A 25,130-nucleotide genomic window follows, 5' to 3' on the forward strand; every position below is an offset into this window, starting at 1 on the left:
GTGCAGCGCCGGCCGACGGCGCTGATGGAGCTGGCGCGCGAGAGGCGGCTGGTGCCCGACGTGTGGAGCCTGCACGAGTGGAGCGCCTGGCTGACGCCGGTCGGTGTGACCGGTCATCGCCACGACGCGGCATTCTTCGTGGCGAGCGTGCCCGAGCGGCCGGCCTGCAGTGCGGACAGCACGGAAAGCGAGCGCGTCGAGGTACGGGGAGAGGGGATGGTCAGCAGAAGGGAAAGGCACGGTGGGGATGTGGGGCAGGGGAGGTTGGAACTGGGGAGTGGAACAACGAAAAGGGTGGTGCGGATGTAGAGCGGAGCGAACGTGGGGTGAGGGTAGAAAATGGTACTCCAGTTGTGTGCTGTTGACGCTTAAATAGCAGCTGATATGTGAAGACCTGGCCGGCTCATCATGAATATTTCAACTTTTGATTGGTGGTGTCTCTTCCACCTGTTGCATTGCATTGACGGCATGACTGTCCACTTTTGCGTGCGATCATCACGGGTTGTGAAATACCACAAACATGGATGGTCCCATGTCCGGGTGCGCACTGCGGGGCGTTTTTATAACGACCTGTGTTTGATGTTGATGTGTGTTGGAGTCGTGAAGCTGCCCTGAACGGGGACATGGGTCCGGGCTTGATGGCCATAAACAACCAACAATGTTGCACATAGTTAAGCTCCTTTGATGGCACGGGAACGCCAGGGGTGCAGTTCTGAGGCGCTTCTGGCGCCCTATATTCATCGCTACACCCTGACGCCGAGCGCCCCTCCCCCCTTATAGCTCTCGCCGGACGCTAGCGTCCCCCCCCCCCCATAGCTCTCTCCTGATGTTGAGCCCCCCCCCCCCCCCTCCAAGATCTCGGCTGACGTTGAGCGGCCCCATGGCTCTCTCCTGACTCTGAGGCCCCCTCATAGCTCTCTCCTTACACTTAGCGCTCCCCCCCCCTTATAGCTCTCGACTGATGCTAGCAGCCCCCATAGCTCTCTCCTTACGCTGAGCCCCCCCCCCCCCCTCCCCCTCTAGATTTTGCCTGACGTTGAACGGCCCCCCATATCTCTCACCTGACGCTGAGCCTCCCCCCCCCTAGCTCTTGCCTGACGTTGAACGGCCCCCAGAGCTCTCGCCTGACGCTAGCCCCCCCCCCCCCCCCACCCATAGCTCTCATCTGACGCTGAGCCTCCCACCCACACCCAGAGCTCTCACCTGACGCGCGCTGCCGGCAGTGGCGGCGGCCGGCTGAGGTGCTGGCGGACCAGGCGGCCGGCCGGACCGTGCTGATGCCGCCACAGATGTACGAGCTCAGCCGACTGCAACGGTTCGCAGCGTGGAGCCGCCTGGAGCGGTTCAGTCGCGAGAGGGCGCCGCTCGGTCTCGACCGCATGTTCCCCGTCATCGCCCAGCTGAGCGACGGCAACCAGCTCGGTCTGCTCCTGGGTGAGCACTGGGACTCGGGAGCGTGAGGGCTCGGTCCGCTCCTGGGTGAGGACTGCGACTCGGGGAGCGTGAGGGCTCGGTCTGCTCCAGGGTGAGGACCGACTCGGATAGCGTGAGGGCTCGGTCTGCTCCTGGGTGAGGACTGCGACTCGGGGAGCGTGAGGGCTCGGTCCGCTCCTGGGTGGGGACTGGGACTCGGGGAGCGTGAGGGCTCGGTCCGCTCCTGGGTGAGGACTGCGACTCGGGGAGCGTGAGGGCTCGGTCCGCTCCTCGGTGGGGACTGGGACTCGGGAGCGTGAGGGCTCGGTCCGCTCCTGGGTGGGGACTGGGACTCGGGGAGCGTGAGGGCTCGGTCCGCTCCTGGGTGGGGACTGGAACTCGGGGAGCGTGAGGGCTCGGTCCGCTCCTGGGTGAGGACTGCGACTCGGGGAGCGTGAGGGCTCGGTCCGCTCCTGGGTGAGGACTGCGACTCGGGGAGCGTGAGGGCTCGGTCCGCTCCTGGGTGGGGACTGCGACTCGGGGAGCGTGAGGGCTCGGTCCGCTCCTGGGTGAGGACTGCGACTCGGGGAGCGTGGGGGCTCGGTCCGCTCCTGGGTGAGGACTGCGACTCGGGGAGCGTGAGAGCTCGGTCCGCTCCTGGGTGAGGACTGCGACCCGGGGAGCGTGAGGGCTCGGTCCGCTCCTGGGTGGGGACTGGGACTCGGGAGCGTGAGGGCTCGGTCTGCGCCAGAGTGAGCACTGCGACTCAAGGAGAGTAAGGGCTCGGTCCGCTCCAGGGTGAGCACTGGGGCTCGGGAGCGTGAGGGCGAGTAGTTCGGCCATAATGAGGCCAGGTGGGTTGGTGATCATAGCTTGGCGGCAATAAGGACAGCTGGGGCGGTGATAAGGACAGGTGAGTCGGTGATAAAGACAGGTTGGCGGTGATGACGATAGGTGAGCCGATGATGAAGACAGGTTGGCAATAATGAGGTCAGGTGAGTCGGTGATGATGACAGGTGGGCGACGATGAAGACAGGTGGGTTGGTGATGGCGACAGGTGGTAGGCGAGAGTGATGACTAGTGTGGTTGATGAAGGTGGTAAGTGTCGAGTTTGTTCAATTCTACGCGGGCGGATCTGACTCCCTTGAAATTGTTGAGTTTGATGGACTGCTTTGCGAACGTTCGACCGAGTAAGTAACTCGTTTCTCGCACAGGAAAAAAACGTTTCCAATGGCGCGCGCGCGCGAGAGAAAAGGTTTTGTAGAAGTTGATAATAGCGTTGGTTTAATGAATTTATGCAAAAAGCTCCCCGTACATCCAAAAATGGATTGAGGCACTCATCCAGACTTATCAGGTGCGCATACGTCAATTTAATGTCATGGGCGGGTACAGGGATATCCGGTTTGGGCAAGGCCGATGCGATGTTGAGTTCTAGCTGGTCTGGTTAGATTGCCAAGACATGTCTAAAAAATGTTGTACGTCGTCAGAACTGAGAATTATCCAACTGAACCGCTACGAAATGCTGGTGTCTGACAGGCATGTCCAAAATAGGATGAAAACGACAATTATGAAATGTTGTTATTGCAGTACTAGCAAGGAAATCATGAAGCGATAAGTGGGCATTTATCTGTTGCACAAACTGCACAGATATAAAAATGGCTGTTAAACGTGCAAAAAGCCTGCCTCCTATCCATATTGGTTAACACATTCCTTGCTTAAGCACGCACCCCTTCAAAATCCAAATTGTGAATGTACGTGATGCACCAGCTTGAAAAGAAGATCTTACCCATATTTCTCGGCGGATGGACTTCAAATGAATGCCCTTTACCGAGCGCGTAGACTGAAGGTGTCAGCGTCCTCGGGGCACGCGTACTTTGGTCATTTGTTTATGTGTGTGTTCCTGTGCATATTTCAGTCTTGAAAGCTTCCAAGCCTCCTCCAAGTCTCTGGCGTGTCTGTGGGTGATGCAGGGACTTCAGTGTTGACTGATCGGGATTTTCTGAAGTTGTTAAGTTTGAGAACGCTGACCCTTGGAGTGGACTGGCGAAAAATACTACGGAAGTGGCTTTTCTGTCATTGAGGTCGCCGCATGCGCATTTGGTGTCAACAGCCGTGTTGCGACGGCGGTTCTGATATTTGTTGTGTTCTGCCATCGTTTGGTCTTTTCTCATGGAGTCGATATGAAGGGTGACACCCGGGCGGTACAAATACGGTGAGGTTTCATGTAGTACATCGTAAGGAGCAGGCGCCTGTTAAAATGAAAGATATTGCATGAATTACAGGTCGCACACTGACATTAACGAACGCGCCATTAAAAGAAATGTGTCACGTTTGAGGATATTGAAAGAAGCATCCGATACGATGAACTAAGCTCACTTATAACTATTGATACACGTGGAAATGCAAAAGACTTCTGTAAACAACACAATTTCTCCGTTCAGTCGAAATGCCCTTCGATATTCCATTGTTTGATTACAACATCGTACCTTACACAGAACTGATAAAGAGCCAACAGACGGCCGTTTCATTGGAAAAGCGTGCTCACTAGCGTTAGATATGAGTGACTCAGCTATTACACGTTTCTCGACCTAAATTGCCACATGGCTCATGGAATGGCAGGATTTGAATGGCATTACAACGTCAATAGTGCCAAGGTGACCTTGCAGTACTCCCTCAGAAACAGTCTCCCCATCTTCGCGGGCGTTAGCTCAGAAACTAGAGGGGTTCAGGTCTTAAGAAAGGCGGGGCTTTGAACTGCACCGAATGATCTTCATGATGACTATTTCAGCTAGAAATGTGGAACATCCCCTTTGAGTTCAAAACCTACAGATTTTTCCGGTCGTGGCCCGGGCTGGCCCATGGCTGACCTGGCACGTATATCGCCAGGCGACGACCTGTACCCGGAGTCGCCGGACACGCTGGGCGAGAGAACCGTTATGAAGCTGCCGCACACACTGCAGGAGGCATCGAGCGGCAGCCGCCGCTGGCACCGCTCGCACATGGGAAAGGCGTCCCTCTGCAACATCCAGCTGCCGCATGGACATATCGCGCCCGTGCCGTATCCGGCCCGGGAGGCGGACATGGTGTGACGCAGCGGACGCCGCGGCGCCGTCGGCCCGGCCGCCGCTCCGCGCTCATTGGCCGACCCGGCCGGCCGCGCTTAGTTATGTGACGTCACTCGTAGCTGCCGGTGGCAGGGTCGGGCGCGCCGGCGCCTGGCAGGGGATCTGTCAGCATCACGGTGCGGGAATGCAGCGTGTTTTCACGCCGATGGTGCGCCGAGGCAGCAGCTGCAGCAGTCCCACGGCTTGGCATGGAAAGGCTTCATGTCAGTGGACGGGGTTTGCGACACGATTTGTTGATGATGTGTGCCATTGGTTGTGCTCTATTAGCACACATGCCGATCCGTGCAATATTGTTACTATCCCATATTATGCGAATACACTACCCACGATGATTTAGAACCAGGTTTCACGCCACAGAAGCCAATGGAAGCGCGGCACTGTTGATGAGTCCCGAATTGTTTCGGCGGCTGCTGTTATCACTGGCCTCGCAGACCTCGTCCGCGGCTCACGGCTCGAATCGTGGTGTCTGTGTACCGCCACGTCTGTTATAATGCGTGCATCAGTGAGGTGGCCCAGCCAGTGGTCAATATGAACAAGCACGGCGATGAGGTCGGTTAAAGCCACGGCGAGATGCAGACGGCGCCATATGACCTCACCAGCTGTGTGTCGTGAGGCCGCGGAGACGTGACTGCAGCTTGCCGGATTTGAAGTCCGACGTGCTGTGCACGTGCCTTTAGTGGTCTCACAGGTTCAGGAAATGTGGTGCGGTGCGGCAAGTTCTTGTATCGAAAAACAACTAACCTACAGTGTACCAGGACTGGTTATACGTTATATTCTACTTCAGAGGTACTGGTTACACGGATGTCAGGTTATCATTGGGATACATTATACAATATTCTGATTACTGATTGATGTCCTTTTAGTAGTGCCTCCTGTTGCATCGAACACCACTCATTTCCAAGAAAAGAACTGAATGTACAATTCCATCCAAACATGGTCTGTTCCGAGAACCGGGGCAATTTTTAACCGCTGATGTTTTGGCGATGACGTTTGGCTCGACGCGCACGTTTGCGCTGGGCGGGGGTGACTCCGGGCCAGGTTTCAATTTCACCATTCGCATGCCGAAGGCGAGGGGTGGAGAGGGCGGCCCTGTCACCGGAGATATAAGCTTCATATACCACCAGCAGTCATCAGCATGCGGCAATGCAGAGGCGTCGTTTCAGACGCGCGTGAATGGAAGGTCAGTCGGTGGAGCGTTGGACGCTCGGGCGTTAGTGGAAGGTTGGGTTTCATCCCAAACCACGGTCAGGATGGCCCCCGACCTCACTAAGGTGAATTATTTCTCAGACCCGCATCGGCCTGGATTTGGCGTCATCGCGACTTGTCATCCTGCGGTGGCATGACTCATGAAACTGTGATGACTCATGAGTCATAACACGATGGCTCACGAGTCCTACCATGATGACTCCTGAGTCATATCGTGACGATTCATGGCCATCGTGTCGGTGGCTGTGTTGTTGCCTCGCGTTACAACCCAATATACTGTTTTTCTGCATGTTTTGTGGTATCTTCATCACTTGTTAAACCTGCCAAATGACGTCCATTGCATGGTATCAGATATTGAGGTACCCCGAAATCAACAGCGCATGACACTCGTTCGCCACCCAACAGGCTAGCCTTCGTTATCTTGATCCTCACTGTGCCCAAGCCTACACGTAACACCTCAGCTACCCGGCAGTTGACAGTCGAATTATCCCCACATATGTATGTGATGACTTTTCTTGCGTTAACTTTTGTTTTACTTCCTTTATGAACTCCTCTTTGGCACTTCACAACGGTGTACACCATGTGGAAACTGGAGGTGGTCCCCGTCCCGAGCGCCGGGAGTGACGATCAGTGGCATGTCTCTCCGATTGATTTATGATAATGCGCACAATTATCACTAGCAGAGGAACGTACTTCGGCCATACAATTCAATTCCTCACAAATCATCTTGTGCCCACTCCCGTACATAGTCCGCGCCGCGAGGTATCCCGTAATGTATGTTACTAGTATAACATCACGTAGCGACGGACGCGCAACTCACCACCACCCACCACAGAGCTGCTGATCACGTGTGCACCGAGGATTGGTGCGGTTCACCGTACGGTGCGTGCCGCCCATCAGTTCCAGCCAACGCGTGCCCAGTGCCGCGGACCCTGTCACACAACCAGCGGCGCCTGTCGGCCAGGGGCGGCGCCACCGGGGCCAAGTCCCTTCACCACGGTTTGCCTCTACAAGGGGACCGCACCCACCCACGCCGAAAACTCTCAGTGCCCGCTCCGATCAACTGCCTCCCGGGCTTTTAGGCTCGCAATTCATAGAGATGGGTATTTAATGCGTGTTCGAAGTGTTCAGGGTGAGCCTCAGATCCTCTCGTGCGCTACAGGCCGCCGCACTTGCACATCGCGTCGTCGACCAAATAAAATACCATTTCCCCTCAGGAAGATGTTGGATCCGTTTATTATCACCCAGTGGAATTGAGTTCTTGAGTTCTTTCCCGGACATGCTGCTCCGTGCCACCGCCCTCACCGCATGTAAAACAATATACAAGCTGGGATCATAATAAAATATTTAAATATGAAGCAAAGGCCTAGCGTTCTTGCGGTCCTGGTGGGTGTTTTACAACTTGTCGAAGTAGTTGGAGATGTCGGGCAGGCCCTCCTTCATGCCCTTCCGCTTCCTCGTGTCCTGCAAATAACGATTCACGTCAGGCACTATCGATATGAACGAGACCGCTCCCATGAATTCAGAGGTCGTTTTTCAGGGTCGAGAAGGCGCCAACACAACCTAAGTCTCGCCAAAGGTCCCGATACATAACGAATGGACGATGGACGGATGAGCCATGGATACATTTACAACGGATGCCGTTATATCTTAACGGCACACCCAGCAGCTCAAAGACCAAACTGCGGCACGCTACCACCGCACTAGTGACCACCGATAGTTCAGGAAGTGTGAGCCAGCCAACGGCAGCGCCTTCTCTACGTCACGGCCATCGCCCGGCTCCCCGCAGCGGCCGCGGCGCGCCCCTCGCACCGTACCTGCACGACGTTGTACGGCTTGGAGCCGGCGTCAGTTGGGTCGCCCGGCAGGATCTGCCAGTGGTCGAACACGCACTGCGGGAACGCCTGGCCGCCGGTGTTGCTGCGCAGGTCGGCCGTGAAGCCGAACGACTCGTTTACGGGCAGATGCGCCTTGACCACGAACATGGGCGTGCCGGGCACCTGCATCTCCTCGAACACGATACCGCGCCGGCGGTTGAGCACGCCGTAGATGCCGCCGACGGCTGCCTCCGGACACTGGATCTCGCAGAGGTAGACGGGCTCCATGAGGCGCGGCGCGCCGAGCAGCTGAGAGGCGTACAGCACGCGGCGCGCCGTCGGGATGATCTGGCCGCCGCCGCGGTGGATGGCGTCCGCGTGAAGCGTCACGTCGTGGATGTTAAAGCGCACGCCGCGCATGTTCTCCTCGCACATCACTCCCTGCCGGCGGACAAAGCAGTGAGACCGGGCGATCACAACTGGGTCGCGACATAACACAAACGTCGCGAGCCAACGACAACGGACCGTGCAACAGTGGAGAGACGACACACATCAGGACATTTTAGAACAGAAATGTTGATGTGCAACGCAATACAATCATTGACACTGACAGTGTGACAAAAAAGGGTTGAGTTAGCCAACACCGCGAACGCACCTCCTTGGTGGCCCACTGGAAGCCGGCGACAACGGAATCCTTTATCTCGTTGAGGTACTGGACTCCCTTGGTGCAGTCGACCAGGATGTTGGGCCCGGTGCCGTCGGGTCCGAAGCACCAGATCTTCCTGGCCTCGGTGATGTCGTAGTCGTACTTGTCGGCCAGGTAGCGGCCGCGCACCTTGAAGTCGGCGCGTGGGCTGACGTCGTTGTTGTCGATGTCCTCCGGCAGACCGTCGGGCATGGGGCAGGCCTTCATGAACAGCCGGTTGTGCTTGTTGGGCGACTTCGAGAGGCACATCTCGCTGCTCTCGTCGCTGACCGTCTCGCGGTAGGACACGACCGGGTCCGACTTCTTGAGCGGGATGCAGGCATGGTCCTCCTCCAGGTCCTTGAGGCAGATCTCCAGATGCAGCTCGCCGGCACCCGCGATGATGTGCTCGCCAGACTCCTCGATGATGCACTGCACCATGGGGTCCGACTTGGCCAGACGCTTCAGGCCCTCCACCAGCTTGGGCAGGTCGGACGGGTTCTTGGCCTCGACGGCCACGCGCACGACGGGCGACACGGAGAACTTCATCACCTGCAACGGACAAGAGGGGGCGTCTCACCTGACCGCATTGGAGCTAGTGGCCAATCCTATAAGAGCCGTCGCGGTCTGGTGCCAAAATATCACTGCTGCTTACAGTGGCAAGACCTGTTGTATTCAGGAACAACAATGTGCCGAAATGATCTCATGGGTTTAACACTGAGCTCTCAGGTAAAGCTGTAATGCTCACCTCAATCCAAAATGCCAAATACCCAAAGATAGTGCCAAATGATGGCGATTAGATTGTCCAATGACCATTATGAATCTGATATGTTCAACTGGTATGGTTATCACACAAATGGTCACAAAACAAAACAATTAAGTTATGCCTACAGGGAATTTAACACAATACTGTTGTGCATTAGTTGCACTTGATACTGCAGATCCTCAATTTTAGGCCGCTGTAAATGTGCACCAAGACACCCAAACATTTCAGCAGACACTGACCTTCATGTTGTGGGCCTCGCGGAAGGTGGTGAGGGTGCCGGTCTTGACCAGGAACTGGTCGACGCCGACCAGGCCGCAGATGTTGCCGCAGGGCACGTCCTCGATGGCCTCGGTGTAGCGGCCCATCATGAGAATGGTGCGCTGGATGGTCTTCTCAGTGCAGTCCTCCTTCTTGCCAGGCACGAAGTTGGGGCCCATGATCTTGCACTTCAGTCCGGAGGCGATCTTGCCGGAGAACACGCGGCCGAACGCGTAGAAGCGGCCCTTGTCCGAGGTCGGCACCATCTTCGAGACGTACATCATGAGCGGGCCGTCGGCGTCGCACGCCTTGATGCCGCGCGCCGCCTCGTCGTCTTGCGGGCCCTCGTACAGCATCTCCATGCGGTACTTTTGGGCCGTCACCGGCGACGGCAGGTGGATAGCAATCATCTGCAGCAGGGTGTCGCCAGCTGGCAGCCACGTGCGCATGATCACCTTCAGCAGCGCCTTGCCCTCCTTCTCCTTGTCGTCGCCCTTGAGCGTGATCTTCAGGGCTCCGAGGAGCTTCTCAGTGTCGTCCTTCTTGAAGTTCATCACAGCATCGAACACCTTGTAGATGGGGTCGAGCACAAACTGGTTGAACGAGCGGTTGTTGTCAGCCTCCTTGCTCTTCTGCCACTTCTTGCTCTTCATGTTGAAGAAGTTGTCACCTAAAATTGGGCAAAATTAACTAACATAAATTCAACATTGCGACAAAGCAACCATACATCGAGTGCGACGGCGATTTTGGTGCCCTGGATGCATTGGCAACTGAATGAATGCATCACCATTGGCTTCTGATTACAAGTTCTCCAACCAAAAATAGCAACACAACAACCAAGATATTTGTAACAGGGCACCGGGCAAAACGCCTTTACACACTGAGCAGACACTTACCCCACAGTTTGGGCATGAGCTTGACCGGATCGATCTTGAACTTGTCCGCGTACATCTCGGCGAACTGTTTCAGAGTGTAGGCCCAGCCGTGCAGGCCGGAGCCGAATCCAACTGAGCCACGAGAGGGGTGGACCTGGATGTTGCCCATCGGTCCGTCCTCGTCCGAGTACGTGGCGATGATGACGTTGACGCTCTCCACGATGCGCTGGAAGGTCTGGTACAGGTCCTCCTGCTCCAGCTGCAGCTCCAGCAGGGCACGGTCCATCTTGTTCATGAACAGCACCGGCTTGATGCGCTCGGCGATCGCCTGGCGCAGCACCGTCTCCGTCTGCACGCACACACCTGCAACGAGGCTGGCCCGCTACAGCGGCCATCCAAAGGATCGCGGCATGCACAGTCCGCAGACGTAACGCAGGGATCGATCAATGCACCCATTCCAGTGGGACGCCTTCAGCAGTCATTAAATTTCACCGCACTACATTATTTCATGTAGTTATCTGGTTATGACAAGTGCCTTTCACGCACTCTTTGGCTTTGGGTTGCTGTAGTCTTTGTGGTGTAAGTTCTGACATCGTCACATACATGTTATTTGTGCAACATCCGGGTGCCTTCTCATTCCACTCAAACCCAGAAGATTACAAGGATATGCAATACCGCACGAAATGGCCAGTCACTGGGAGGAACACATTCGGCATAACCTACGGAAGAAGTGTCCCAACCAACTGTGTTCATGTGCTGTGGCAGAAAGCCTAAACTCAAGATGCCATTGGAGTGGAATGCTAAAGTGGCTTACTTGCTAAAATAAAAAATCCTAGCTGTATTTTGTGACATACCTATCCTTGCCTATATAGACTAACTGTGCTTAACCATACTGTGCTTGATTGCCCTAGCAAATGAATGGATAAATGAGACATGTGGGAGGCATAAGTATTTCCTTTTTGTGTCATCAGTCATCAAAACATCAAGATTTGGATATGCCACTGACACAACCATAATCCTTAACTCACCACGCCAAGGGTCGTATCGCACTCGCCCACATAACCATCGTTGGGCGGATTTCGGGGACCATTGGTGGCTACAGCACCACTGACCTGTTACACATCACAGCGAAAAGTGACGGCCCAACACCACCCACTTACCGGACACGCAGTCGACGACGACCAGGGCGCCGTCGGTGACACGCAGCGCGGCCGTCACCTCCGACGAGAAGTCGACGTGGCCGGGGGAGTCGATCAGGTTGATGAGGAAGCCGTCGTTGTCCTTCTCCTTCTGCGTGTCGCCCTGGATGAATGGCACATCCTTGGGCTCCAAGTTGAAGAAGAGGGAGATGGCCGTCGACTTGATGGTGATGCAGCGCTCCTGCTCGTCCTTCCTGGTGTCGGTGAAGCGGGTCTCACCGGCCTTGGCCGCCGCCACGATGCCGGCCTTGGCCACCAGCGAGTCCGTGAGCGTCGACTTGCCGTGGTCGACGTGGGCGATCACGGACATGTTCCGGATGTTCTTCTTGAGATCCATAAGGTTACGGATCTCGGCTACAGTAAAGTTCACCTGTGGAGAAAAGGTGTAATTAGTGGCAGGGTAAATCATTTTCAATTTGTTTTGCCTTTATCCCAGGCTTGCCTCTATTTGAGCAATCTGGGACATTGGACACATGCCCAGTGCTTGAAACCATCCAACTTTGCAGTGGGCAACAGAGCAGACACAAACCAACAAATATGGCTCCAGTTCTGCCTCATCTTCTAGATAGTAAAATGTACAATGACAAGAATACGCAACTCAAGCCTAGTTCATACCTCCTCAGTTGGCAATTGTAAAATGCCAAAACAAACAAAAAATGTCTAACTTTTCTAATGGGTGGGTACAAGATACTCATTTATCAGCATGCTAAGATCACAAAAGATTTGTGCTTTCAGTACCCAGTGTTACAAGAACAAAATGAAAAACTGAAAACACTATTTCAAACAAATACTCTTATTATTTTGATTTATAATGTTCTGTCTTACAGGCCTGATACTGACAGAACAAAATGGAAAAGAAAATACCACCAATACAAATACAAACAATGAAAGTTCCAAGCATACAGGTGTACCCAAGATTCATTGATGAAAAGTTAGTCACATGGGGGAAATGTAAAATGGCATGTATTACCTGAACCTAAGCCAACTAATCACACAATGACAACACAACTGACTGCCATACCCTGCATGCCCCTATCCACACAGCACTTTCTGTGCATGCACAGTGCACAGCCTATTCTTGAATACAACTCAGCCAACTTGTGATTGGTTCACAATAAAAATGAATTGCATGTGTGTGCTGTTCCAAAAACACCTGGTTCTTCATAGACCTGGACCCAAGCCTTGGAAAACATCACATGCATGACTAAGGATTACCTGGATACTCCTGTTGAGTCAATTGGTGATGGCCTTCCATAAATAATAAAGGAATGAGAACTAAATTAAAACCAGCTGTACCCTACATGTAACAAATAAGAAAAGGGTCAGGAGTTACAATGAAACAAGGCTGTGCTGCATGCATGGTAAACTTTTCAATCAATTCAAGGTCAAAGGAAGACACCTCTCCTGCCCAACATCTTGATTGTTTGCCAATGTCACAACAACTTGGAAAATATTTGTAAACAACTTGGAAAAACCATGACCATCCCAAAATCCTCATCACTCACTGATTCAAAATGTGACAGTTCAATGTGGAAGCTCAAAATATTTTCCAGAAAGTTGTGTTTTTATGACTTTCACATTGAATCATAAACAGTGTTGCAGATCTCCTAGACAGTCTGTCAGGATGATGTACTCCTCCCTATAAAGAAAGACTGGCCACAAACACACATGACATTGCTAGTGGCACATGAAGCAGCACATGTGTATCAAGAGGACATAACAAATTTTGTAATTGCTTGGCAGCATTTCCAAGCATTGCTACAAAAGTTTGAAACACTGCTTAGACAAAAATAAATGTGAACATGAAGCTAGGCTCTCTTCAAGACACACTGCCTTTGGAAGCCAGAGTGTCATATGACCCATGTGACACTGGTTCAAACTTCAACCAATGCACTTCTCAGAAGCAGACCCTTGCCCAGCCCAGTTGGCCCAACCACAAACATTCTTTCACTCACACTAGTACACCTGTGTTCTGTGGTTTTCATGATAATGTTGCTCAAAACTGCAGGGAAGAAGCATGGTGCTGAAGCATAGCATTGACAGATGTATTTGGCATAAAAATAATCAAAACTGATAGTATTATTATCTAATTGTGCTGCAGCAGCTATCCAGTGTTATTGTTATGTGTAACTGGTCCTCAGGTTTTTCACCAAATGCTTTTGAAATATGCCTGAAATGTAGGACACCCCACTTAGGGCTGCTATTATTTTAACTTCAGACTTACAGCTTAGCCCCTGTTGCTAGATGACTACAATATTTTCTGGTTAAAACCAATTTCTTAAACCTATGATCACTTGACCATTATTGAACAGCTTGGGCATGAAGTGACACTGGAGCACCATAATCCAGCAGCTGAAACATTTCAACTTTGCATACAGGACTACTTACTGACTTATTTATCACATTTTACTTTGCAAACAAAAAACTGGAGTGATGACTTCACCAGCAAGTATCATTCAGCATAATTGTTGAATATCAGATTCACCTGTCAGGGGCAACATATCCATTCTGACACAAAATACATTCTGACTGACTAATTTTTGCAAAGTCAAGAATGGTTAATATTTTTCCCTGTTAACTTGCCACAAACTGACTTCTAAATAGCAAATGATGAGACAGACATATGTCTGTACATGATCATGCAACCCCAAGACTCTATGTCAACTATTAAGCCCAAGGATGGATTTGCCCCAAAATATGGAACTTTGGTATCCCCTGTTACCACATGACAAAACCATGCATCATGATGAAGTAATGCAACTGTATCTCCTGTTATCATGTGACAAAACCAGGTGTCATGACAAAGCAATATGACGTATCATTATGGCACTGCTAAGGTCAACTGCCTCATGAATTAAATCTCTGACAAAATTGCCTACTTTTAATGAGCTGACCATGTTATATTTCATAAAGACATGATTCAAGATAAACCTGGTGTGGTCAGAGTCTAGTCCACACACCATGGCCAACATGTTGAAAAATGTTTGGGGTGGATGAAATCTGTGGCCAAAGGGGTAGTATGTCACTCTACTTATAGCATATTTTGGTTAACTGATATCTCCTGAAATGTAACTTTTCTGACCTGGTCACTTTATATACTCTTCTGAATTACATAAAACACTATGATATCCTTGATGTTCCAATTCAGTTTCTGTTGCATTTGGATGGGCCCCCACAAATTGGAAGTTGTTCTCTACCAACCTCTAGCCCAACCAGACCTCATCTAAACTTGAAATAGTTTGAAGACCAGGCCCAAATACATGCTATAGATCCAAAATACAGGCACCTTAATGAAATGCTGCCAAGCACCTATACCTCCACATGGCGTTAGCCCATATCTTCCATTCAAAAACAATAGCAATGTTGACAATCCCTGTATGCAGCTTACCACTCAGTCTAAAATGGCAGGCACATCCAGCCTCTTTAACACGATTTTTATAGGCATGAAACTAATTTGTTGTACCAAACAGCACTAGTCATCAATTAACCAACAGACAGTTCCCTAACCTTTGCTGAAGTCAAAGAGTAAGCAGATATCGTGACAAGACAAAGATGATCATGCACAATCCGAACACAAGAAAGTTATCAAGATACCAATCATAAAAATCCACCAACGCACCATCCAAGTCGCACAACAAAGCCGCCAGCTGGTGAGCGTCAGTTTCGCCTACAAATAGAAAGGTGAAACAAAACACCAAAACACGGACTCCTCGGCAATACAACCAAGAATAGTGAAGCTCCCATGCGATATGAGAAGTCTTAGACCAGGCGCAGACGGACGCAGACTTACCATTTTTGCTAGTTTTGCTTCGATCCACGTACGAAGCAACCGCAACACCCACAATGGCGAGAGCCACCGGAAAAAGGCCGTTTTATAGTAATGGGTAGGGTATTCCGAGAGCTGAGCCAACTTCTTCAAGTATAGCATGTCATTAAAGCCATAATTTAAAATGCAGACTATTATTGAAGTTCATTTTTCATTGGTTTGTATTATTCAATGTAATTTTATCTTAAAATATTTTTATGAAGCTTAGTTTTATAAAATATATCCAGAGACTTCTCTAAATGTCCAGAATTGCGTCCTTTTGCAGCCGGTGGCGAAAGCGTTTGGGTGTTGCACAACTATGGGCAAGGTATTGTTTGATATTTAGTATCATTTGGTTTAACCTGTTCACGAAAATGTTTCCGTCACTGTTTGCAAAGACATCAAAAAATCTGCTTTGAAGGAGAAGTAGCGTTGCGTTTTCTTGCGAACGCCTCCTCGGCTATGCCATTTATCCATGTAATATTATTCCCCTCTCTAAGCTTGTTACCCTATAGCATCCTCTTGAACAAAAGTGCCACTCATGGGTGTAAAAAAGTATTGAGCATATGCGTGCCATGCGTGGACAGTTTCTGAAATTTGGATGTGACTCTTGGAGAAGAGAACAAAAATATTAAAATCATGGCTTGTAGTGAGAATGAAATAACCCAAGTGAATTCACACTCCATTCACAGCTGGCACTTAAGGGTATTCTTTGGCAGCAGGTGACAATAAACACCATGCTCTAGCTGGTTTCAGTCATTGCCAAAGCCCATTAGAGATTGGTGCTTGCAATTCTGAAATTTCCTTACTTCCTAAGTGTTTCCCTCCTAAGTCTATGCTCACACCTACTGTATTTTTTTAACTATGAAGCTGATAGAAAGCTGTTGATTTTGATGATTATATTTAAAGGTGTCAATCCCAATAAAGGCTGATAAAAGCAGATACTTAGAATGTTGTGCACTTGTTGCGTCATTCCCTGGAGCACGTGTCAAGTTTTCAATTGAAGTGTCATGCAAGCCACAATGTAAATAGGGGCATCTAGGGTATGGCAGTTAGCGCAGCTACATTCTAGCCAAGGTACAATCTCACCCTGAGGAAAGATTATGGGGCAGTATGATTCCTGCATAGGCTTTTATGGACCTAGATGTACTTAATTTGGGAACAAATGTTTAGTTCTTGATCTAGTTGGGAGGATGCTAGCCCCTCCCCAAGTTTTAGAAAAAAAACTTGGGCTAAATTAGGGAGAGCATGGTTTGCACCATTTGTTTGGGATACAAGATTTCTCTGCTTGCCTGCCCCACAAAGTTATGTACAAAACTACACCACCTGGGACATCAGGCTGATGTGTGATCGGGGTTCAGAGAGAAGGTTTCTGAAAAACTCTGGAAAAAAGGTGTTTGAGTTTACTTATACAATGTTACAGGTTTATAGCACCAATGTGATCTGTGTCACAAACTAATGGTAAAGTTGAGCTGATGTGGATAGGCACTTAGCTATATCAGGCTAAGCAAGAAACAAGATAACTACCTCTCCCCTCATTCACATCTTGAACAATGGAAATTTGGTGACTGGTATCATGCCAGTCACCATACATACCAGTGGCATGTGTGTGTGACTGAGGTTGCAGTGCAGTTAGTTGCCAGCTGATACCTACTGCTGTATTATTGCTGTGAGTTGGCACATTCTGTGTTGCCATGAAGTGCGCATCAAATTTGGACTGCCGTTTGTGAAGTGCGGATTGATTGCTGCAGGTCTATCTAATGCAGCTCAGGTTGCCAGGTGGGAACATGGAATGTAACTGAAGAGAATGGACTATGTCTTTGTGGTAGGCCTTTACCAGCTGCTTGCTGATAACAGTCGAATCCAGCCTAGTTTGGATCAGACCTGTCCTTGTAAATTAGGATTTGAGTATGGACTAGATTGCTCATGGCAGTCCAATCTAGCCCAGTTTGGACTGGACATGCCCTTCTAAATCAAACTTTGATTATGGCCTAGCCCATTTCAGCTTTTCACAGTCTGCCATTGCTGGCCAGTGTGTAAACCAGTTGTAGTTCCTAGTCTTCTTGATAAGAGATGCTTAAAAGACTGAAAAATGCCCAGTATTTGCAATATCAATGGATGGAAAGGTCCTTCATGCAGTGGTCTTGGGACTTGGGAGTGTTCCAGGCAATCACAGAAATGACAAACCAAAAATTTATAAAGACCACTATCTATACATTTCTTAAATTGCATGTGCTGCTAGTACAGAACCGCTGGTGAAATGGAAAGTTAATTGTGTGTTGTAGGCAATCTTGAATGCCTTGAAATGAGTATGTGTGTAGTCCTGTATTTGCACCCAAAGAATAACTATGCACTTGAACAAGTAATTTTTACCAGGTATTCTTGTATGTAAGGAGGATTCTGCAACACAATTGCATGGTAATAGAGCTGCCTATCCTTTTGTTTGGTGTCAGCACCAATGGCTAGATTTTCTGCTGATGGAAGGGAAATACATCTTGGTGTGCATGAAATTATTGCAATCATATATAGATGGAAAATTTGTATTATGTACTCCAACCACTTACTAGGAAACTGATCTTTCGACTGAGGTGAGAGCTGTGATCCAGCAACTTGTCACACGAAGCTCAAAGGTATTTGGTAATGTTGAATGCTTCAAGTGCACAGATTTTATTGTGTGCATGCTAATGCCCTAAATCATACAGTGTTGAATAGAGACATGTGTATTAAATTTGTGTGGAACATTATTGCATTTTCTAAGCCCCACAATAAGTGCAGCTCTTCATGGAGTGTTGCTCTTCATGTTGGTCTTGGTGAGGCCTTGGCTTATTTACACCCATGTGACATGGGAAGTGGAGCTGCTGTCTCTCTGCCCAATGATGGTACTGTTTGGATCTTGTCCCTTGATATCATTCAATGATGGCGCTATTCAGCATTCGTCCATTTTGCTTTTTACCCAAAAATGTATGCATTAGTTGTAGCAAAATGTTTCAACAGTTACAGTCGTTTGGTGTTCCTACTTTTTGATGCTTCTCACTATAGCTAGGTCACATGGATACAGGGTATTCCTGTTCACAAGCTTTTAGGCCAGTATCTGCTTCAGGCTGTAGGTTTCTTATCCTACCCCATATCACCTCATTAATGGTTGTTTTCTCCTTAAAACAAATGTGAACAGGCTGATTTCTCCCAACATTGTTGTCATTTAGTTTTTGCTCAGCACAATGTTCAGTGCTGTATTTTAACCTGTTAGGATCCTGGAGTATCAAATACCCCAGCATGCAGCACACCAGCAAATGTATTTTTTCAGCATTCAAAACAGGTGATCTTTGGGATTTTGTTGCTGAACCTACCATCATTCCTGACTGAAATACTGTGAGCACAGAGCCATTGTCAGCATTTCAGGCACTGGGATTTCACTGCTGCATCAAATGTTTCAGACTGGCACAATTATTTGTTTTTGCAAAGCTCTAACACTTGCTCTCTGGTTTTTGATGGCTGGGTGTGCTTTCAAATTTGTGATTAATGAGTCATTTAATACCATGTGAGTCATTTGGTAGCATGGAACAGTGATTATCCTGTGCCCCAAGCCTTCTGCTTGTGCTACAGGATGGTGACATCAAGTTTTACAGCTTAGCTTGGACCGCCCTATGTGTGTTGGACAGATTGGTGGTGGGGTGCCAGTGGTGTACAGGTTAACACATCTGTGATGGTGACTGTATGTCTGGGAAACCAGATGTACGGGGTATGATCCCCTGCGGTGCCCGCCCTCCCTGCCAGGGTGAGAGGCAGGTGATGCCATATAGCCTCAGCAGCTGAGTGCGTCATAAAGCCCCAATGACATGACACACATGATGGATTCATGGTTCAAAAGTATGTCCATTGGGGCGTGGAGGATGCAAATATAAATTTGTGCTGTCGAACTTCTTTATCCTTGAACACATCTGCCCACACCACACAGTTCATTGGCTGCCCATCAGTTATCCTGTGTCTGAAGCCTGGCACCCTGCTGTGCCCTCCTGATTTGCCAAGCCAGAGGAGCCTGGGCACTGGGTTTCTTGGCTCCATGGCGATTGGCTGATCATGTATGAGGGGAGTAGGCCCTATCTGGGATGACAATAGTGTTTCAAAGATATCCACATCTTCATTGGCAAAAATATTGCTTCTATGGACAGACCTGATGCAGATGCTTGGGAGCAGTTGGAAGTCCACGCCTTATGTGGGGAATACCTTGGAGCCCGACTGGCAACACACGTTTTGCACATGTCTGGATATTTCAAAAATAAAATGATTGTTTCATTATAAGTTGTTTCCCTGCTTGAGGTCTCAGCGCCAGCATATGAAAGTGGTTGAAAGTGGTTGTCTCATTACAATTTGTGTTGGTCCTTTCAGTTCCAGGCGCCAGCGAAGGGCCGTCCGGCCAAGGGGAAGGGCAAGAAGAAGGCAGAGACAGTGAAGTTCACCATCGACTGCACGCACCCTGTCGAGGATGGGCTTATGCAGGCTTCTGACTTCGTGAGTGTCCGATTGGTTCGGCTTGGTCTCGAAGAGGACTCGACTCGCGACGATCCCAGTCTTCAGACCAGGTTGCGAAACATTGGTGCGATCCTGTAATGAAGTTTGGGACTCAAACCACAGGCTGGCTTTCTAGGTTTAGACGTTATGTGTGACTGTTCAATGAATGGTGATGGTGTGTTAATGATTTGTAAAAATATTTTATGCCGGGTGGTATGCCCCCTCTGCTGGTTGCTGTTGCATGTTGTTAATCGGCATGGTCCGCAACCATGTCTAAGCTTTTTATTGCAATGGCAATATGCTCCAATGTTTCAGTTCTGCTCCATAACCCCCTCCCCCACCACACACAGGCACGCATACACACACGCACGCACGCACACATATTTATGGACGGCTCCCGCCTACGAGGAATAACGTCAAAAAAGGATCGGGATCCATTTGCACTGGTTTCTTAGTGCAAAAGGGCGAACCATAGGGACCGAGTGTGCATATGGCAGTTCGCGGACATCTGGCCTGAGAAGGCGAGATTTGACGATTGTTTCGCACCATTCGTGCGGCTCAAAAGGTCACCTGGGGTTCACATAGGTGTCAGTAGGCCAGAGATGGATCAAAATATATGAGTAGCGGGCTCGCGCCACACTTGTGATCAACATCAGTTGGCTGCGAGCAAACAACCTTGCCGTCTGACCCATAATACCGATATTACTACGAATGGCAGGAGCTGCATAGGGCTCGCACACACAACAATACGATCTGCCAAAGTGACGGATGCGAGCCATCCGGACATTGTTTTTTCCAATGCCCTGTTGTGATTTTGTTGACTTGACTGGCGATTAGTGCCCGAGACGTTGTCTTTGGAAGGAATATTCGTTCAGACCGCTCACTCTGTTGTGTAAGATGTAATGTGATTGATGGGAATGTTGACACGATCTGTAAGGGATTATACGGTATGCATGGACGTGTACTAACTCGCTTTTTTCTCCTACAGGGAAGGTAACAGAATCTTAGGGCTATCTTCCCTAAGATGGGTTTAGGGCCACCTTCCCTAAACGCCATGTTACTATTCTCAGGAGAAGTTCCTTCAAGAGCGGATCAAAGTGAATGGCAAGACCAAGAACTTTGGCAAGAATCTGCACATTGAAAGGGCCAAGAGCAAGATAACCGTCAGCGCCTCCAATGACATCAAGATGGGCAAAAGGTGACGGTCTGCGATACGCGTTCGTCGATGTTTGACTTTTCTCCGAGAACTCACGTTGATTTCTTCGACTGTAACTGTGTTATATGTGTCATGTCCTCCGTCCCGGGAAATATTCTCGCCAGCATGTGGACACCCATGGAAAGCTTGTGCAACCCGATCGGTACGAGCTCCTTCAGTTTTTGGAGCATCGCTGATGGTATGGGGATTCAGTGACGCTTCGACCTCAGTGGGCATTTCGCGGTCCTCCCAACCCGTTGGGTTGGATGTGATGGAGCTCAGAGGGGTTGAGCTCAGAGCTTGTATATACCTTAGCTTGTATATACTTGTCCTGAAATCTCAACATGGCGCTTTATAAAGTCGCTGATTTATGATGCCGTTATCCGAGATCTGCGTGGTGATAGTGCAGAAATTTGCCTCTGATTTGCTGTACCGTACATATTCGACGCTATGCGCTGCGTTTCGTTCCTTATAGCTCCGATGAACTCATCGTCCATCGTTGGTTTGTTTGGTTGCAAGATGGTATCCAACTTCGAAAAATTGTTCCCGCCACGCCACTTACCGTGCAGTATTATGCATTATGCAGCTGGTCTGCAGTCTCACATAGTGTATAGTCTCAGGCTCGCCGGTTGCACACTTCTGTTTCAGCAGATTCCATTCACAATCTGACTTGAAGCACGTGAGAATTGTTCCGACTGTGACCCCAAATGGCACAGTGCAGCACCGAATCGCCTCCCGTTCTAACTCGCGGAGATGTAGCTCACTCCGAATATGTGCAGATGCACATGCCCACGAAGACGTGCAGACTATGTTGGGGAGATTATTGCAAGGTCTTACAGACATCCAGAGTTCATCCATGCATTCATTTAGCAGGCGTCACTCAGATCATGTCATTCCTTGATCCATGCGGCAATCAAGACCAAGGAGAATATAATTGTTGAGTCATTCATATCTGGCCTTCGTGAGCACGATTTCCAGATATGACGGCCGTCAATTGGCCCCCAATCAATGCTGTGCAAGGCACGATGACCTAATCAAATCATGACTTATTGAACAGCATATTAACCAAATGGAGAAATTGTGTTGACTAGAGCAATCTTTTCCGCTAAGACTACACCAATAGTTCTAAGTTAGCTAGTTTTGAAATTATCTGATGGTTGCTTCAATATCTTCGATGTGTAGCATTCCATTTCATGTCTGCCCTACTGCTCAACATGCCGCCTATGGCATGAACAGACATGTACTCGGGGTTACACGTCACTCACTGTTCATCCGGCGTTATTTTCGCAGACGTCAGGCGTATCATATTTCAGTCCTATATTCTCTCCAAAAAGTTCACCTCAGGATTTTTGGATGGCTCGCTCATGGGAAATTGTGGACCAACATCAATCTTGGGGTGGTGAGTTACAAATATAGCGCGAAGAGTTCGGCGATCACGCGGGAGCGATCCCTTATTGCTTCTTCGAGGTCATCACCAGTGGGTAGTCAGCAGCGGACCCCTTGTCCTCATTATTGCATAGTATTATTGCGACGTTTCGGAACCTCGTGTCCAGGTCGGTGAAGGTTTAGATATACATGGAGCAGCATTTGGGTGAAGGAAGGGGCTGTACACGTATTTAGTGTTATTGCTTGACGGATCCCCAAGCAAGCAATCTGATCTTGATATGACGCGTGTCCATCTTCAGCTGTTTCACCCAAAACTGATGCAGGCGCAACATTCCGCCCACACACTCACACCCTCCCACTTTGCATTTGGACCAGTTGCTTCGTAAAGGCAGGTTATCGGCGACCGTCCGAAAGCATAGAGAAACGCTCCACGTTTGTATGGGTTTGGGACCGAGCTTCAGTTGGTTTTAGTAGGGTTCCGTTTCAGTGTGGCATAGCCTGCACGGACGGTACGCAGGAATGACGTCATTTTTTGTGGAAGTGATTTTCCAGATTGCGTCTGAGAAGAATAAAGTGAAATCGCTACCTGGCTTATTTACAAAGATAATGTGGTTCTCACGTACGCCAGCGTTTTGGGCTAAAAATTGAAAGATGGTGTGTACGAATCTTATGGCTTCCAAGATTTTCGACGCTGCGATGCGGACGAACATGATAATATACCGAGCATCTAGCGTGAGGTCCATCCAACACTTGACGGCGTCTGGAAAGGCTACTGGTCGGAACTGCACGTGAATGACATTGTGGACAAGAAAAAAAGGAAATCGTGCTATCTCCGCCCCAACACCTGGCCACAAATATCCGCGAAACTATGGTGCTTGTTTTTGGATAATTTACGCCCTGATGCTGTTACGTGTGCATATCATTTTTTTGGGAGAGGTGTGTGTACCATGACCTTTTATAGTGTAGTACCATGTCCTGTATTTCGCACGGGGCTGAGTGACTCCAATTATCCGAATTTAGACATTTCACTTCCAGTTAAACGAACACAACTTGCATAACTTTCAGCTTCGCACTCTGTGTAGGCATATTTTCCAGTTTTCACAATATACTGCGAGATATGTCGTTGCTGCCCTGCGTTTTTTTCCGGTGGGTTGGCTCTTTTAAGTGTTGTTTGATGAAATGAGCTCGCTTGGTAATGTTTTACAATCGTTCCAAAGGTCGTTCCCTCCTCCCAGTTTTGCGAATGGATTGGCACAGGGTATTATCACGGACCGGATAATGTTAAGGTTATCGTCCATGCGTGGTGTTAATATTCACGCACCGTTTCGGCCAGTAGATTCTCCAACCGTCGCCAGAATATTACTAAGTCCTGAGAAGGACTGAATGGTGCTCAGCTTTCGTCCATTGCCACGCCACGACCTGAGTTTTGACCTGAGAATCGAATTTAGGTCTTCTGATCACGGGCCCAGCGCTCGGCCACCAAGCAAACCGGGAAGGATGGTCATTCTGCTGATGACGACTGGCCGAGATGTTGTTTAGTTACTAACACAACACACCAGGGCGATAGCCGGAACAATGGTTTCCGTGAAGCTCTCCTACTTTAGTTCCACGGTCTGATTTTACGTGGCCATACTAGACGCTACTCAGTGGTTTAAGTTGTGGATTGGTTAGTGTCGTTGAAGTAACTGTGTGCCTTCCTGTTAGTGACACTAGTATCTACGCCTCAGAGCAGATACTGGGCGGCGTCAGCTCCCGATTTTGCATGTGTTGTTCATCTGAAGATGGGCGGCCTCAGCGGCAGATTTTGCCCGTGTTTTGCCTGTGTTACGCGTCCCAAGACCGGTGTGAAATGCTCTAAGGTTTTTGCACCTTTTCAGGTATCTTAAGTACTTGACCAAGAAGTACCTCAAGAAGAACAGCCTGCGAGATTACCTGCGCGTGGTTGCCAGTTCCAAGGACTCGTACGAGCTCAAGTACTTCAGCTTCGATGATGAGGAAGAGGAGGGTGATGAAAACGAGGACTAAGCTTTATTTGAAGTCTTCTCAATACACAAAGTTACCCGCTTTCTTGTTGTTTCTTCCCGAAACTTGAAATCAGCAGACGTGTTGATTAAAAGGAAGATTTGTTGGAACGACCTAACAACGCAGTAGATTTAAAATTCGTCTCGCTGGCTAATATTCACTCATATTGTTTACCGTACACTCGGCTTGTGCTATGACGCAAGACCGCGTGAAAAGTAAGGGACGGTATTGGCCAACCACCGGCTCTTTAAACTTTTTCACGTGGTCTTGCGTCATGGCACTGTAGGATTGGCCAACCACCGGCTCTTTAAACTTTTGTAAGCGGCGGCCAAACAACCGCACGATGCATGAATGCAGAATATTGCATGTTAGGAACGGGCAAAACATGTTAGTGGCGAGTGTGATGGGTTACACGTGGGAGACGTGGTTCGACCTCCAGCTGGCGCTGTGGGCGCTGAGGTGACCAACGCAGCATGCGTCGTGCAATCGTGCAACCGCAACAAAAACCTTAACTTGCTGTTGCATATCGTTAGCCCATCTATGGCTTTGTCATCGTTATATCATGAAGTTTGTATGAAATACGCAAGTTTTCTACGCGGTGATGGCGAACAACCGTCCGACAAGGCTCGTCCTCATTAGGGATGTAGAGAGAGGATACACATTTCGTCATGGGAGCGAGGGAATGTAAGGGCTGGAATACATGTTTCAATTGATGTTATTTCCAATAATTTCATCGTTTGGACATCACTATGAGCGCAGAGCAACTTGAAGTGGCCTACTTGGCATTCGTGGAGTTGCACTGTCATGTGGTACATAATCCACAGTATAACTTGGCCGTAAATGGCAAAACTATTTTGTAAAGAAGCCAA

The 25,130-nt window shown here is 49.4% G+C and overlaps 3 protein-coding genes across 3 annotated transcripts in view; 2 read left to right on the forward strand and 1 right to left on the reverse strand.

The window, feature by feature from the left end:
• LOC119109054 (nucleoside diphosphate-linked moiety X motif 19) overlaps positions 1-6,033 on the forward strand; it is a 10,379-nt gene extending 4,346 nt beyond the window's left edge. Inside the window, exons 2-4 of the mRNA XM_037232593.1 lie at positions 7-201; positions 1,224-1,434; positions 4,300-6,033. Of these exons, the coding sequence (XP_037088488.1) occupies positions 7-201; positions 1,224-1,434; positions 4,300-4,502 (609 nt within the window). The 3' untranslated portion in view covers positions 4,503-6,033. The remainder of the gene's footprint in view (positions 1-6; positions 202-1,223; positions 1,435-4,299) is intronic.
• A 917-nt stretch (positions 6,034-6,950) lies between these two features.
• Positions 6,951-15,208, reverse strand: eEF2 (eukaryotic translation elongation factor 2). The gene is made up of 7 exons (XM_037232595.1): positions 15,135-15,208; positions 11,306-11,714; positions 10,167-10,508; positions 9,252-9,940; positions 8,217-8,798; positions 7,562-8,002; positions 6,951-7,208 (listed from the first exon to the last, which is right to left on the reverse strand). Exons 1-7 carry the CDS (start codon positions 15,135-15,137, stop codon positions 7,140-7,142), a joined length of 2,535 nt encoding a protein of 844 aa, XP_037088490.1. The 5' UTR covers positions 15,138-15,208; the 3' UTR covers positions 6,951-7,139.
• A 202-nt stretch (positions 15,209-15,410) lies between these two features.
• Positions 15,411-24,306, forward strand: LOC119109042 (60S ribosomal protein L22). Its single transcript, XM_037232581.1, has 4 exons — positions 15,411-15,477; positions 19,536-19,658; positions 20,729-20,856; positions 24,117-24,306. The coding sequence occupies exons 1-4, from the start codon at positions 15,469-15,471 to the stop codon at positions 24,262-24,264; spliced, it is 408 nt and encodes a 135-aa protein (XP_037088476.1). The 5' UTR covers positions 15,411-15,468; the 3' UTR covers positions 24,265-24,306.
• The last annotated feature ends 824 nt before the right edge of the window (positions 24,307-25,130 follow it).

This window comes from Pollicipes pollicipes, unplaced genomic scaffold (assembly GCF_011947565.3).
Source record: "Pollicipes pollicipes isolate AB1234 unplaced genomic scaffold, Ppol_2.1 Scaffold_7228;HRSCAF=8575_pilon_pilon_pilon, whole genome shotgun sequence".
Taxonomy (NCBI): domain Eukaryota; kingdom Metazoa; phylum Arthropoda; class Thecostraca; order Pollicipedomorpha; family Pollicipedidae; genus Pollicipes; species Pollicipes pollicipes.

Excerpts from the sequence above, each read along its gene's own strand:
- LOC119109042 (XM_037232581.1), top strand. Across the intron at positions 19,659-20,728 it reads TTATGCAGGCTTCTGACTTC|GAGAAGTTCCTTCAAGAGCG; the intron begins GTGAGTGTCCGA and ends TACTATTCTCAG. Across the intron at positions 20,857-24,116 it reads GACATCAAGATGGGCAAAAG|GTATCTTAAGTACTTGACCA; the intron begins GTGACGGTCTGC and ends GCACCTTTTCAG.
- eEF2 (XM_037232595.1), bottom strand. Across the intron at positions 8,799-9,251 it reads GCGAGGCCCACAACATGAAG|GTGATGAAGTTCTCCGTGTC; the intron begins GTCAGTGTCTGC and ends TGTCCGTTGCAG. Across the intron at positions 7,209-7,561 it reads AGCCGTACAACGTCGTGCAG|GACACGAGGAAGCGGAAGGG; the intron begins GTACGGTGCGAG and ends CGTTATTTGCAG.